The sequence below is a fragment of the Triticum aestivum genome, chromosome 4A, assembly GCF_018294505.1.
Source record: "Triticum aestivum cultivar Chinese Spring chromosome 4A, IWGSC CS RefSeq v2.1, whole genome shotgun sequence".
Taxonomy (NCBI): Eukaryota; Viridiplantae; Streptophyta; class Magnoliopsida; order Poales; family Poaceae; genus Triticum; species Triticum aestivum.
Genome location: NC_057803.1, coordinates 618318206 through 618334484, shown reverse-complemented (window position 1 = coordinate 618334484; position 16279 = coordinate 618318206). Strand labels below are relative to the sequence as shown.

Below are 16279 nucleotides of genomic sequence, written 5' to 3'. Positions count from 1 at the left end.
ATCATACACATTTGCGTGCATGATTAGTGTACGATTAAATCGGGGGCGTCACAGTTCTAGGAGTGTACGACGAGTGGGTAGAGTGTCAGACCCAAGTGTCGGAGTTCTCGGGCGGCAACCAGAGAGGTTTCGATAGCAGACGCGAAGCAAAAGCTAGTTACTTGTGGTTCAGGCTTGCGTGAGATAGGGATCAGTACCGGCGCCTCAAGTACTAATTATCACACTCTTGCTCAAAGTGATCGTTCTTCTCTTCTATATCATAGTTTAGATATAGATGATGAAACATGTGTATGTGATGACCATGGAGTTGCTTGTATTCGAGACATGTTGCATAACTTGTATCGCTATATTGAGATGATGATGAGAGACATCATTTGTGTTGGTGATATGATGAGACTATTATGTGTATAATATGATGAGAATATTGTTTGTTTATGATATGATTAGACTACTGTATAAAATCTGTGCAAACACATTGCAAATACGTAGCAGAAAAAAAAATTGCGTAACGCTAGTTAACAAGTAGTAGCGCCGTTAGGTTAGGAGCGCAGGGTGGAGTCCCGCGCTACAGCTATATAGCAGTAGCACTGGGCAAACCAACGCTACTACTACAAGTTAGTTGTAGCAACGTAGTAGTAGCGCGGCCACCCATGCTACTGGTAGGCAAAAGCCCAGCGCTACTGCTAGGGTTTTCCCTAGTAGCGGCGGTGGCACGGTGGAGCCGGCGTCGACGACTACGACGGAGGGGTGAAGGCAGGTGGCGACGATGGGTTGAGGCGAAGAGGCCAGTGGGGTGCACCCCGTGGATTTTATTGTGGGGGAGAGGAAGTGGCCAGTGTAGAGCAGAAAATATACGAGACTAAGCCAAATGTGTTATATCAGACACGCGGCTTAAATGCTTGGTATTTTCTTCAAAAAGGTTTTTCCTTTAAAAGAAAAGGCTTATGTAAGCCGAATATGCCGTTAGAGGACACCTGACCTATAGAGACCGTTGTTGTTCTGTTAATTGCAGTGGGATTGACCACATGACAGAATATACCGAGTTTTTTTTGTAAGTGGTGTGTGTTTGATGATATACTTGTCTTACTGGAGGCTGGCACTTGCCGTGTGGTTTCAGAGGGTACTCGGCTCGCAGTTGCCGGTTGCAGTTGCTGTGTGTATTTTGGAAGGTTCTAGGCTTACACTAGGTTAAGGGGAGTACCAAAGAAAAAATATTATCGGCTCATGAAAAAACACTAGGCAACATGTGTTTTTTCCGAGTGACTAGTACCATGCATGCATAGGTGCCGGAAAAAGATGTGATAAAAAGAGAAAAGTGAGAGAAATGAAAAAAAAGAAATAGGAAAAGTCAAAGTTTTACTAGAAGCCAACTGGAGTTTGCTCGTTGCATGCAATTGCAAACCAAATCCCTTAGCGATATGCACTGCGCTAGCAATTCATACGAACTGAAGACGGGAAGCACTTTATTAATTAAGGATGATTAGATCGATGTTTGCGTGGCGAAGCAGTGCGTTTGACAGAGAGAGATCCATTGAATTAGATCGATCGTTTACGTCCGCTTGACAGAGAGATCGTGCAGTGCATGGATCCAAACGAGCTGAATCCCAGCTTGCTCGCTCCCTCAACCCGCGGTCGTTCTACGCTTACGTTGCAGCGCCACAACCATCACATACACCTCACGGACCGTATATACACTAGATGCGTACGCTAGCAATCCGTATACGAACTGAAGACGCTCCTGAGTCCGAAGCACTCTAGTAGTGTATTGATCAAGGAAGGCACGTACATAGCCCTGTGTCGCGATCCATCCATATATATATACCTACCTAGCTAGGGTTGCACACCTACGGACCTTCCTTAGCTAGTTCCTTCCGATCAAGGCGACGAGAAGTACGTCCCCTAGCTAGCTCTCATCAAGGGAAGGCGATTCAATATGGCCGGCCATGACGAGCTCTTTCCCGTCGGCTCCACCTTCAGTCCCCAGGATCACGAGCTCATCAACCAGTTCCTCCGTCAGAAGATCGCCGGAGCAGACAGCGGCCGCTTCAGCAGCTTCATCCACGAAGCCGACGTCTACTCCGCGCCACCCGGGGACCTCATCGAGAACCGTGCCCACGCGCCTGGCTCCGACAAGGACGACGGGAAAGGAGGCGTGTGGTACTTCTTCTCGCCGCTCCGTCGTCACGAGACCAAAGGTGGCCGCAGCGGAAGGCGACAGCGTGTCGTCGATGACGACGAGGGTTACAACTGGCACTCGGAGAAGAGCAAGCCCGTGCTAGACACTCAAGGTAAACGGGTCGGCCTCATCGACCATCTTTCCTTTGGGATCAAGAGGCCTGGAGCAGCTAGAACCAGGGTTGGGTGGTGCATGAAGGAGTACGGCCTCGACCACGACGACGAACAAGACGGTGCGGCCGGACTGGTGCTATGCAAGATCTACGTCTCACCCCACAAGAGGAGAATACCTACGCATCGGTAATCAACGCCCCCGGTTCCAAGAGGAAGAGGAAGGCGGCCACCGAGGTCCAACATCCAGAGGCTCCACGTCCCAAAACCCCACGCCGCCAACAACAGACCATCCAAGAACAAGATGCCGCCGGCGGGACGCTTCGGGAGTTCGAGCGTTCGTTCATGTCCGACCAAGACGAGACGTTGCCCCCTGGAGTTGTGGACGACGGCAGCATGGATCCAGGCGGGTTTTTCACCAACATGCTTCCAGAATTAGGACTGACGCTCCAGGGAAATACTAAGGCGGCCGAGCATGGCCGGCCTGGTGCTATGCAAGATCTACGTCTCACCCCACAAGAGGGAGATTACCCACGCGTCGGTAATCAACGCCCCCGGTTCCAAGAGGAAGAGAAAGGCGGCCGCCGAGGTCAAACATCCAGAGGCTCCACGTCCCAAAACCCCACGCCGCCAAGAAATGACCATCCAAGAAGAAGAAGAAGCCGGCGGGACGCTTCGGGAGTTCGAGCGTTCGTTCATGTCCGACCAAGACGACGAGACGTTGCCCCCCGGAGTAGTGGACGACGGCAGCGTGGATCCAGTCGGGGTTTTCACCGAGATGCTTCCAAAATTAGGACTGAAGCTCCAGGGAAATACTAAGGCGGCCGAGCATGGCAGCGACTGTACTGGAGGAGTCCTTAGCCGGCGAACATGGCAACGTCCACCAAGGCGTCGAGACGGCGGGGGAGGATGACGGCAGCTTCCAATGCACATGGGAGGAGCTGTTCGGCCACGACATGGAAGTGGCATGCCCTGCCCCGCCGACGGCGTCGTTGCACGTGAGGACCGAGTGTCCGTGTGTGTGACGGAAAGTGCGGAATTTGCATCCGAGTGCCAGTTGATTGCACATTGTTGATGAACAAGCCATCCATATGTGCAGCAGATCAAGTAATTGATATTCTTTTATCATATATTCATATTAGACTACGTAATGATTAGTGATACGATTGCTCTGTTCCTAAGCGTGAAATAAATACTTGACGAATCAAAAACAAAATCCTGTCTGATGAGATCGGTGCATGTACTTTGCTGCAAGAACACCTAGCTCTAAGCATTTTGTTCATCGAAAAGTGTAACCATTACTTTTGTTTTCTTAACAGACCTAATCCCAGCCATTTCCATTAGTCCTCATAAAGGATATACATCTTCCCAGCATACAAAGGTATCGAGGAAATGAGGAAGGGAAGAAATGGGTCTAACAAGAAACCCACCGTGCATTGACCGCGTCCACGTATGCGCTATGGTGCAAAAACCTGATGGTGATGGCACCTAACCACTAGCCTAACAAGTTCAAAAGAGCCAACATCTAGCAATTCAGTAGCAAAAGAACGCAAACTAACAATATATGACCGCTAAAACGTCCGTGAAGGCAACAATGGAAGTTCGATGTAGCAGTGTGAACATCTTGAGCAGCAGCACAAATCATAATCAGTTAATAACACTGTCTAAAAGCATGGCCACCCAATGTTTCAAAGGCCTCAACTTTCCCATCTTTCTTAGACTCGCCCATCTTTCTTCGTGAGATATATGTTCGATCCATCATCTTAGCCTGATCTTTCCAAACCCTAGCCTGCAAGCCAGCAGCATACAATGCGGGTGGTCCAATTGTTGGTTTGTCGACCACATCCCTACCTCTCCGGTCTCCCGAGAATATCGATCCGTCCTCCCTAGATCTTGAACTGGCGAGGGAGACCATGGCAAGGAAGGCCAGCAAGGTCCGAGTGGTGGACCGGTGGTGTCGTGGCAGCATCGCGTGCTAGTGCCATTTGAAAACTCGTATCAAGCACCCTAGTGTAGTGCTAATCGGACTGTTTTTTTTGTTACAACAACCACAAAAGTTATATCTACGGCATCGTCGACGGGGACGGCGACCACCAACACAAGCATCTTCCTCCCTTTTTCAACAAACACCATTCACCCCTCTAGCAGACCTTTCCATCCAAGTTTCCCTACATCATTCATCTTTCAATCCATTGCCCTTTGATTATCTGTGTGGCTTCTCTGTCATTGTGTTGTTTTCAAATATATGTGGAACACAGCGAGTTTGTTTGTTTCCTAGAAAATGGATATAACAAGGAAGTTTGACAAAAATATCATGTGCACTACAATTTGACATAAGGCATTTGATATATCAAGCAGGTCCATCGATGTTCATAGAACTCATGACCCGTAGCTAGTCAGAAATGATTTTTTTCTCTTACAACACAAAGAAGTCATTAGACATGACTTAAACATAGTATAAAGTCTTGTCAAGTTCATCCTGTGTGGCTCTGTTGCAGCCTAAAGTTCAACAACCCACCTATCTGCATTAATTTAGTATAAAAACAATGCCATGCTAATAAGATAAGCTCAAGGCCATTTCCAACAACAGGAAGGAGGTTAAGATTAATGATAAAATGGTCCGGTTATCAAGCCATATGGTGAACATTAATTGCACTGTATCAAGGAAGAACACACGTATTTCCACATAGTGCCGAGGCTAAGTACTCTAATTCTAATTTTAATGGTATTCTCATATTTGATTGACCCCGGTACTAATAGTTATCATGAGAAACAATTGCACCCTTTTAAACGACGGCAACATGAGAGATGCCATCTGATTTGTTATTAGTGCGGTTTACCTGTCATAAATTCAGAGAAACATCAATTAGATCGCAGGACTGTGTTGCAAAATGAACAGGAACCGGCGCACTAAACATCTGTAAAATCAGGCCTGCTCATGAGAGCTTAGCGATAATACATCAAATCTTCCCAGTACCAATATGTAACCACGACATCAGTTTTTTTCATGGCTATGTGTTCCAAACTGAAAATTGAGACAACCCAAATAATGCACAAGGAACCAGAGGAGAACACATGGAGCATCTACCATTGGGGGCCAACAAATCTAACCAGGTCTCTTCGCGCACCTCTCCAGGGTCTCCGGCAGCGACAAGTTCGAACTGCCCCCACTTCCGTCTTTGTAGCCTGCCGCCTGCTCGGCAGTCTCACAGTCCAACTCGTAGTTGGTGCCGAGATCGAAGTGCGTCTCGTTGAGCTCGAGCACGAGCACGAGCCCCTTGCCCTGGTCGAGCTGCCTCATACACGTCAACGGGTGTTCTGGAACCCACCAAGCATACAGACATCGCGGTGTACCCACTGATGCCATACTCGTCGAAGATGAGTCGGGCGATGGGGGAATCGACCCCGCCAAGATGGGCAGGGCCATTGACACAAGCGAGGGCGAGGGCCGGGTCGAGGGGCTCCTCAACCCCCTCGACATGGCTGAAGTCGGCATGGATGCGCGGGCGGCGCTTGAGTGCGAGGACATCACGGGAGCGGGCACGATCATCAAGGCCGTAGAGGCGAACGCGTAGGTCGTCGGTGGCGGCGGCGAGGGGGTGCGTGGGGCGTCGAAGAAGAGGTTCCGCTGGGCGTCGTTGCGGAGCATGCGATGTGTGGCAGATGAGTCCCATCCCACGGTCGAGGCTCGGGCGAATTTTTTTTGTGCGTGCAGGAGAGAACGCGAGAAAATCAATTGTGATGGTAGAAACGGGAGGTGAGATTGGTGGGGCGAGGTGCTCGCATGGTTATGAAGGAATAGTTATTTTTGCAATGTAGATTATGACAGTGATTGATTTTGGAGTAATTATGTATGCGATGGAGATTATGACCGTGATTGATTCTAGAGTAATTGTTATGTGATGGAGATTACCATCCTTATGTATACGAACGTCCCCCCATCCTTTCATTTGAACTTATTCTGTTACCAAAACTCAGCAGATTTGAGATTGACTGCCGACCATGATCTGATTTATTCCCGTTTGACTTTTATTGCATTACCAAAGATTGATAACCGGCTTAGACCAGTGGGAGGGAAGTTTTGTAGATAGATAAAAACCAGTGGTACGGGGTGGTGGGAGGTGAGGCTAAATAAAATCAGACGAAAATAAAACAGGAGTACCAGGTTACCAACTGCTCCATTGGTGCTAAAACATTTATTTCCAACACCCCTACAACTACAAATAATACATATCATTGACACTCTGGATTTTCCTTTCTGTTCTTCGAGCTAGATAATATATCGCACAGAGGGTAATATGTCAAAGCCCCAGAGGAAGCACACTATGTACACAAGCGGCTGGTCAAATTCTTGGCTTGCATATAAATCTGTAGAATAAATGGATGTATTGGAATAATCAATAATAAAAAATGGGGCATATTGGATTTGAACGAGTATTACAAAATGTGTTCTCCTAGATGTTGTTATCCATGATGGTCCTAAACATGCCAATCTATATCTTTTAGACAAGATTAATAAAGCCGAAACATTGCCCTTTAATTCTTGTGTCAGTTATCTTTACCTTGTATCGCCCTGAAAAAATTCAATCAAACTTTATATGAAGCCAGTTGAATTTCGTCTAAAACTTCAAATTTTATTTGCTTATTTCGTCTGAATTTTCCATATTCATCGATTTCAGAGGCCTCTGTTTTTTTTTTTTTGGTTTAAAACCCCAAAACTTGCTGGAGACAGAGATGACTGATGCCCACCCAGACCCAGGATCTCCAAACTGAACAACGTCCAGGAAAAAATATATAGGAACGGTAAAGTGAGGATTGCCAAAGTTGAAATTCGTCACAATACGTTCTATTAGCAACAACCTCTGATTGAATTCATGAAAGTAAATTTGGCACCAGCGGACTTATTTAGAATTAACTACTACAACCAAAATGCTTGAGCTTCAAAATATTCATTATACCTAGACACGGTGTAAGAGCGAGCGCGCCGGCGAGCCGTGACCAACCGGCTCACCTTCGTCGCCACGCTCCACACAAAAAGAGGTGAGCCGGAGAAGACAGTTTTCGCCGTCAGCCAAGCACTTGTATCGGTCTCAGCCTCAGGCCTTAGACGCTCCATGAGACAGTACTCGCTGTCGCCGCCTTCGGGAGATGACACGGGCACGAGCTTGGTATCGACGTGGCTCCAGCCAGCTGCGGCGTCTTCGTTGAGACAAAACAACTTGTCCCTGCCGTGCTTCCATTCAGACGGAGCACTCAAGACATTGCCCGCGCAGAGGTAGCCATCATCGACAGCGTCGAGACCGAGCCATGCGTCGAGACCACGGTCGTAGTGGGCGTAGCCGACGACGGGCAGCCGCCAGTCGCCGAGGCATGTCCACTCATGACTCATCGTGCTGAAAGAGAAGGTCTTGCGAGTGTTCACCTTGTTGTTCACGTCCCAGCGCCAAGCGGACACCAAGATCTGGTGGTTGTGCGTGGCCGTTCCTAGCGGGGCACGCACCGCATGCGCCAGGATGGTACCGGCGTCGAAGGGGAGCATCAGAAGATTCTCCTTGGCACTCCAACGCCACTGCGACGAAGCGGACACTGGCTGCCAATTCCAGATCTTGTCATCGTCTCCTCCATGGGCATGGGCGGTCAGGCAGTGCAAGCCCGAGGCAAAAATGGTTTTGCCGTGGCCGACGTACTTATCATATCTCTCATGCCCACATGACTCGAGCAAGTACAGCCTGTCGCCCACTGTAATGGCTACCCGGTAGCCGAACAGGAGGCTTTTCGGGAGGTAAGGCGAGACGACCTGTGCCGCCGTCTTGGTGTCGTAAATGAGGACGCCGCCGGCGCTGACATCTTGCCATGACAGGTCCGTGGTGATGCTGGTAGATGTGGCGATGATGCTACTGCCCACAGCGGCGAACTCCACGTTGTCGCGGACAGTGGGAAGCGCCACGCCGCCACGCGGAGGACCGGAGGCTCTGGTAGGCGCCGCGTGCTGCCATCCAGATCGTCGTCATCCGCGAGGTCCAGCTTATGGATGCTGTGTCTGTGGTCGTCCAGAACCACGTATAGATGCCGCTTCATCGCCACAGCCGGGTTCGGCCGGTTGGCATCGGCGTGCGGATCTCCATTGGAGTTGGAGTTGGAGGTGTATCCTCGTGAACCGATCAGGTCGTCTCTGCCGAGAGCGGCTGTCAGAGAAGGAGGTGTCGAGGCTGACCGAGGAACGATCGCCATGCCCACATCGTGTATCGGCGGCGCCCTGAGGTTAGGGTTGGGAAAGATCCTGCCTGTAATCGATGGTACATATGCTACGTACTTTTATTTGTGAGTACAGTTAATTTCTAAACCGTGCGATGGGCACTTTTTTTCAGGTACCGTGCGATGGACACTTTTTTTTGTGAGATGGGTATTTCTTTTTTGTTTCTAAAATCGACAAAAAGATTTTGTTAGAAATACATAAAAAAATTAGTACCAACAAAAATAAAAGAAATGACAGAAATATCTGAAAATTTGGTTCTATTGAAGGTTTGGATTTAGTGATTACATAGTAGAGTCCGATTCCGCTCTAAATGATGGTTACATGACCAATATTTTGCTAGTCAAATTTTGACCATTAGTTTGACTAGAAGATCAGCCAGCGCGAGAGCTCGGTGCTGATGCGGCGACATGAGAGGTTGTCTTGCAGAGATGGAGGCCGGTGATGCCGTGGTAGGAGAGGAGGACGCGAGTGACGCCGTCGAGGGAATTGAGGCCTTGATGATATATATGAGAGATGGCGGGGCGAGGAGGGGCCGACCAATGCCGTGAAGGGGAGAGGAGGATGCGGTGACGCCGTCAAGGGAAGGGAGGTGGCATGGACATGAACGGACGGGCTCCGCCAGTAGCATGGAGGAGAGATGGCGGGGAGAGGGTCAAGAGACAGCGTGTAGTGACAAAGGAACGATGTGGGCATGGCGATCACTAGTAGAAAATGGATTGACAGCTCGATCGATAGTATGCTACGCTATGCGCTTATTTGCGAGTACAATTTTTTATAGAAAAATTACTTATGTAAGCCCTATTACTTTTTTTCATGGTAATACGTGTCTCATTTATATCATAAGTATTATAGTACAAGTCACCTGACCGATCTAGCGAAACTGAAAAGACAGCAGAAATCTAGCCTTTGCATAAAGGAACAACAACCAAGAGGTAAAATTACAATCAAGATTGAAGAAACCTCTGAACTTGACACCAACGCCCGTCATCTGCCACTGGAACCACCACAGCAGCCACCAAAGGAAAAAAATGACGGATCACCTTCACACCCGAGCTCGTAGCGGCTCCATCGCTGATATGCAGCTTTGCGGACCTCAAAGGTGGCTCACCAAAGGCAAAACCATTATCGTTGAACGAATCAGACCGGGGTAACACCCCGGACACACCATCAAACTTCAGATCCGGCACCCCCACGCGACTAGAACGCCGGAGGAGAAAACCACATCCGCCATCCACGAACCGCGAACCCAGCACGCGATCCACCATCTTCCAGAAGCCGCCGATGCATACCACAATCTGCATCCGCTCCTGGACTACCTCCCAAGCTCCACGCCAGCTCTGGAGCAAACACCGTCGCAACAACGGAGCCCGAGGACACAGGTTGACCACAAGGATGTCGCCGCCGCCACGCCATCTTTGCTTGAACATACTGATTTCCAAATCCATCTCCAACCATAGGACTGATCACCTCGTTGGAATAGGATCCGACGAAACTTTATTCAATGTTGCCATCGCCGCCGCCGAAGCCAAGACGATGAATGGCCTAAAATCCTAATCTACGAGAGAAAACACGATCCACACACGTGGATCCGGCGACCCCCCTCACCACCGACGACCGAGGGCGCCGGCGGAGGGGAGCCGCCGGACGGCGGCAGGGAAGACTCCTGGCGGAGAGATCGCCTTTTCTTTCCTCTGGCGGAAGAAAGAAAAGCGGACGCCTACAACTCCTATGTAAATAAGCACTTAGGATTTTGCCAATCTTTGTATATACTCCTCCGTCCTAAAATACGTCCTAAAATAAGTGTCTCAATTTTTCCTTTTACGAGACAATTTTTATTCTATTCATCAACTGTCAAGGTAGTGCAAAGGACATCAGGAACAAGAATTACATCTAGGTTCGTAGACCTCCTAGCAATGACTGAAAACACTGAAACGAGCCAAAGGCACACCGCCGTCATCGCCCCTCCCATATCGGAGTCAGGCAAACATTATTGTAGTATACAGTCGGGACGTCGTCGTGCTAAGACCTCGTAGGACCAGGACACCAGAACATCAATCGCCGCCGACTATAGTATACAGTCGGGAGCAACTTGGTGAATGTTGCACTAGCACCTGCTCACGCAATCGCATCTGCTCATAGCAGCCCGTCCTCTGTCTCTCGCATGCCCGGCGGGGCTTCGTCTTTGGCTAAGGTCGACGCCCTCCCGGTAACTACCTGTCACATCGGCCCTCTTCGACACACACACACACACACACACACACAGGGCGACGAAACCCGTTGCACCATACCGTACACCATCAGCGGCCAGAAGGTGGACGCGGGAAAGAAAACGATAGTGAAGCTGAGGGAATGCTCTTCCACAGCCGGCCGATGCCCCATGGCGTATTCAAGGTTTTCGTGGCCAGTGTCAAAGCGGGCTACGAATATTTGGTTCCTCTGGTACCACTATGGGAGTATGACGATGAGACACCGCAGCGGCGTGGTGATTGTAAGAGTTGGGTCCTGTTGTGGCTGAAGGGTCTCCTTCGTCTGGAGGCGGCCGGGAGCACACCAAGAAGAACACCTCAGCATGGTATTAACACCACCCCACCTAGCCAATTAGCGGCACCTGTCGTCCCGAGTGATAGCGGACGACGTGAGGAAGAGGCTCCACTAGTGGTTGATGACGTCGCCGGCATCGAAGAAGCAATGAATGCTGTCATGGACGAGGATGATGACCCTCTACGGTTTCTCAATACTGGCGGCTATGACGAAGGAGAATTGATGGCTCAACACAACGACTCAGGATTTGAGCATGATGAGTTGATGCCTGAATTGTTGGATCAGGAACGTTTTAAGGTTGATTGCGAGAAGTCTCTCTTCATGCAATCCTCGCAGGACACGCCTCCAGATGCCGCCTCAATCCAGGATCAACAACATGAGGGTCGTGCAACGTTGTGCCCGACAACACTGGGGGCGGTGGTCAGGCACGGTATGTTAGTCTCAGTTCCGGTACCTAGAAGCATAGGAAGAGATCGAGGAAAGGCCCTACTAGGGCCAAAGCTGCTTCTATCAGCCAGCCGCCTCCGTAGCCTCGGGTTGCAAACCGTATACCTATCAAAGGTGCGGCGAAATTCCATGTCCCCGGTGATCCAATCGTACCTAAGGCAGCGCTGGAGGGCATAGATGAAGATCTAAGGATACTTCATGACGATGTGCTGTCGAGAGAGAAAAGCCTTCTCTTCTCGAAAAATCCAGGATACCCGCTCTACATGGTTAACGTGCCGCAGCAAATGTTGTACATCCAGACATTTCCCGCTGATAAGTTCTTCCTTCAATTTGGTTACCTCTTCATTCACATGACAAAGCTAGATTTTACGTTCGTCCGCCTTTATGCCTTGCACATGAACTAGATCATCAAGAGTGAGCTAATATCTTATATCGCAGTCGCGGACCCGTAATTTATGCACGAGGCCTTCTTGGCAGTCTACGCAGAGCACCGTAAATATGCGAGGAACTACATCGCTGACTTCATGATCGCCAATAAGGACAAGGAGTCTTTCTCCTGCCTTATCATCCCATGTAAGTCATCCGCGGATATTCTCTGTGACACATACATACTTTCTTAGATTTTAGTCATTCCTTTGCACGCGTGGAGACTAATTTGAGGTATACTGTGCGCCGTCCTCATCTTTCTTTATCCCCGATTCTCCCATGCTCTTTTCTTGGACTCATATAAGAACATAAAGAAAAAGGATTACACAACCATCAAGGGTGTTCTTTATAGTGCTATCTTAAGCTACGACCAACCAGAGATCATCGATGGCGAAGAAGTGCTACACCGTGTATGTAGGGAAGGTTCCAGGAGTGTGCGACGAGTGGCCAGAGTGTCAGACCCAAGTGTCAGAGTTCTCGGGCGGCAACCAGAGAGGTTTCGATAACAGACTTGAAGAAAAAGCTAGTTACTTGAGATTCAGGCTTGCGCAAGAGAGGGATCGGTACCGGTGCCTCAAGTACTACAGTATCACACTCTTGCTCATAATGATCGCTCTTCTCTTATGTATCATAGTTTAGATATAGATGATGAAACATGTGTATGTGATAACCATGCAGTTGCTTGTATTCAAGACATGTTGCATAACTTGTATCGTTATATTGAGATAATGATGAGATACATCATCTGTGATCGACGAGGTGATGATATGATGAGACTATTACGTGTATAATATGATGAAAATATTGTTTGTTTATAATATGATTAGACTACTGTATAAAATCTATACAAATACATCACAAATACGTAACAGAAGAAAAATTATGCGTAACGCTAGCAGTAACGCTGGTTATCAAGAAGTAGTAGCGCAGGTAGGTTAGGAGCGCAGTTGCCTTGTGGTTTCAGAGGATACTCGGCTCACAGTTGCCGTCTGCAGTATTTTGGAAGGTACTCGGCTTACACTAGGTTAAACAGAGTACCCGAGAAAGAAATCTCAGCTTACGAAAAAACACTAGACAACATGTGTTTTTTTCCGAGTGAGTAGTACCATGCATGCATAGGTGCCGGAAAAAGATGTGATAGTTAGAGCATCTCCAACAGCCGCGCTAAACTAGCGCCGCGCCACAAATTAGGCCGTTTTAGCGCGCGCGCAATGCGGCGGGTCGCTCCAGCGGGCGCGCAAAAACGGCGCGCGCGCTATAACGAGTTGGGCGCGCGATCGGAAGCACTATCCCGCGCGGTGTATTTCGGGCGTCCGCTTCCGCGCGCGGCACACTCGAGCGCTCACGCCACACTCTCTCCTTTCCTCCTCCTACGCCCTGCGCGCGCCGGCGCCGGCGCCCTGCCACCCATGGACACGCACACCGGCACCCCGCTGTACAGCCGCGACCCCCCCTGCCGACGCCAGAAACCCTAGCGCGGGAGCGTTGGCGTCGCCACCGCCGAAGCTCCGCCGAGCGTCGGCCTCGCGCGCAGCCTCTTCTTGCCGCCGCGGATGACCACAGCGACGGGTGGCGTCGCGCCGGCACCGTCCCGTGCCGCCGCCGCACCGTCGAAGCTCCCCAATGCGGCGCGGCCGAAGAAGGGCAAAACTTCGGCGAAGAAGAACAAGGCGGCGGACGGCTCCGGCAGCACGAAGGCGAGGGGAAAGAAGCTTGCAGGGCGTTCGACGGCCGCCGCGGCTACCGAAGCGTCGGAGAGCTCACTCGTTGAGCTGGCCGCCGATGCACACCACGTGTTCGACAAAATGCCCCCAAGGTGAAAAAAATTCCAACTTTTATTTTCTTGTTATTTTTTCAATGCATCATCACATATAGATAGCTTATTTGCATTGTTCAAAAAACTTTGTAGTCTCAACGATGATGCGTACATGTCAACTATGGGTGTTGGGTCCAACAGTTCGCATTGGTCTCAAACCAATGACATCCATTTGGAAGACCATGAGTTTGAGGTGGACGAAGAGGATGAGGGCATTGTCGACGCGCCGAAAGGAAGAGCGGGCAATTACAGCACCAACGATGACAAGTTACTATGCAATACTTATTTGCAAGTGTCGAGGGATCCATCCATTGAAGGTGATCAAAGTAGAGATGCGTATTGGGGGCGAATGAAAGAATACTTTGATGATCACAATGTGAGTGGAATTGACCACTCCAAGAGATCACTTCGGTCCCGATGGTCCACAATCAACTCGGATTGTCAAAAGTGGGCGGCCGCATAAAAGGTAGTTGACAAGATTAACCCAAGTGGCACAAATGAGGATGATAGAGTAAGTGGCATCTCATATATGTTCATCTCATACTTGTTTTTGGTGTCCGAAGTGCTAACTTGTTTTGTTTTTCTTGTAGTTCAACATTGCACAAAACTTGTTCAAAGAAGAGACGAGGACAACCAAGAAGGGGAAGATCAAGGAAGGAAGGGTCTTTACCTTGCCTCATTGCTATGAAGTGTTAAAGGATGATGAGAAATGGAAGAAGTGTGATGGTTTGGATGATTTGCATTTGAGCAACAAACGCAAGCGGACAATTGAGTTGGATGATGATGAGGAGGAGGATGGTGCATCAAGTGATGACGGCAAGAGAAGCCCCACACCCAACTCGGTTTCATACTCGAAGCCAAAATGACCGGATGGGTGCAAGAAAGACAAAACCGAAAAGAAGAAGAGGAAAGGAGATGATGAGCTCAAAAATGCTATGGAAGCTATTGTGAAGGCAAGAAAAGAAGCCAACGAGGTGAGGAAAATGGCAAGGAACCAAGATACCGCGGCCGAGGAGAGGAGGTTGGCGGCCGAGGAGAGGAGGGTGGCCGCCGAGGAGAGGAAAGTGGCATTGGAGGAGAGGAAGGTGGGAATGGAGGAGCGATCTAGGTTGTTGGAATGGGAGAAGCACTTGTTCTTCTTGGACACATCTTTGTTCAATGATGCGCAAAAGGAATATGTCAACCTTGCCCGTGAAGAAGTCTTGATCCAAAAAAGAGCCACGATCCGCACAATGGGTGGCGGTGGCCTTGGCGGCATGGGTGGCGGTGGCCTCGGCGGCATGGGTGGCGGTGGCCTCGGCGGCATGGGAGGCATGGGTGGCTTGGGAGCCATGGGAGGCATGGGCGCACCTCCGGCCGCCATGGGAGGCATGGGTGACTTTGGAGCACCCTCTGACGCTATGGCCGCCATGGGAGGCATGAGTTTCGCTTCTCTTATGGGAGGCATGGGTGCATCTCCGGTCATGGGTGGAATGTCTTTCGATGTGCCTCCTCACACACATTCCCATGAAGATGCCGTTGAAGATCTTGCCAACACCGTCGGAGCTTCACGTGATGCGATGCGTGATGAGGTTAGGGAGGAAGATTCATCTTCGGAGGCGGAAGAATCGTCTTCGGAAGATGAGGACGAAGACGAGGAAGATGTTTGATGTGTCTTTCATTTATGTCTTGAACTATAGTTTGCTTTTTGAATTTGGTTGGATGAACTTGTGGGCATGAACTTTTATTTTCGTCAACTTGTTTGTGACAAATTTCACATGTTCATTACATTTTGATGAATGTTTCAAACTCATTTTGTGTCTAAAATGCCATGCCCGGCGAGTCGTGCGCGCTGTATTTTTGCGCGCTGCTGGAGCGGCGCGCACGCGCTGCATTATAGCGCGGCTGCTGGAGCCAGCACTGGCGGCCGCGCTAAACCAGCCGAAGCGCGCGCGGCAAACAGGTTTTTTGCGCGCGGCGCGAAGCGCGGCTGTTGGAGATGCTCTTAAAAAGAGAAAAGTGAGAGAAATGCAAAAAAAAAGAGAAAGAAATAGGAAAAGTCAAAGTTTTACTAGAAGCCAACTGGAGTTTGCTCGTTGCATGCAATTGCAAACCAAATCCCTTAGCGATATGCACTGCGCTAGCAATTCATACGAACTGAAGACGGGAAGCACTTTATTAATTAAGGATGATTAGATCGATGTTTGCGTGGCGAAGCAGTGCGTTTGACAGAGAGAGATCCATTGAATTAGATCGATCGTTTACGTCCGCTTGACAGAGAGATCGTGCAGTGCATGGATCCAAACGAGCTGAATCCCAGCTTGCTCGCTCCCTCAACCCGCGGTCGTTCTACGCTTACGTTGCAGCGCCACAACCATCACATACACCTCACGGACCGTATATACACTAGATGCGTACGCTAGCAATCCGTATACGAACTGAAGACGCTCCTGAGTCCGAAGCACTCTAGTAGTGTATTGATCAAGGAAGGCACGTACATAGCCCTGTGTCGCGATCCATCCATATAT

At 49.6% G+C, this 16279-nt stretch overlaps 1 protein-coding gene and 1 pseudogene across 1 annotated transcript; both read left to right on the top strand.

Annotated features, from left to right (window-relative positions):
• Positions 1–1933: 1933 nt before the first annotated feature.
• On the top strand, positions 1934–2479 carry LOC123082663 (NAC domain-containing protein JA2L-like). The gene has a single exon (XM_044504952.1). It carries the CDS (start codon positions 1934–1936, stop codon positions 2477–2479), a length of 546 nt encoding a protein of 181 aa, XP_044360887.1.
• A 269-nt stretch (positions 2480–2748) lies between these two features.
• LOC123082661 (uncharacterized) lies at positions 2749–3331 on the top strand (annotated as a pseudogene).
• Positions 3332–16279: the final 12948 nt, after the last annotated feature.

Coding starts and splice junctions, on each gene's coding strand:
- LOC123082663 (XM_044504952.1), top strand. CDS start 1,934: ATGGCCGGCCATGACGAGCTCTTTCCCGTCGGCTCCACCTTCAGTCCC.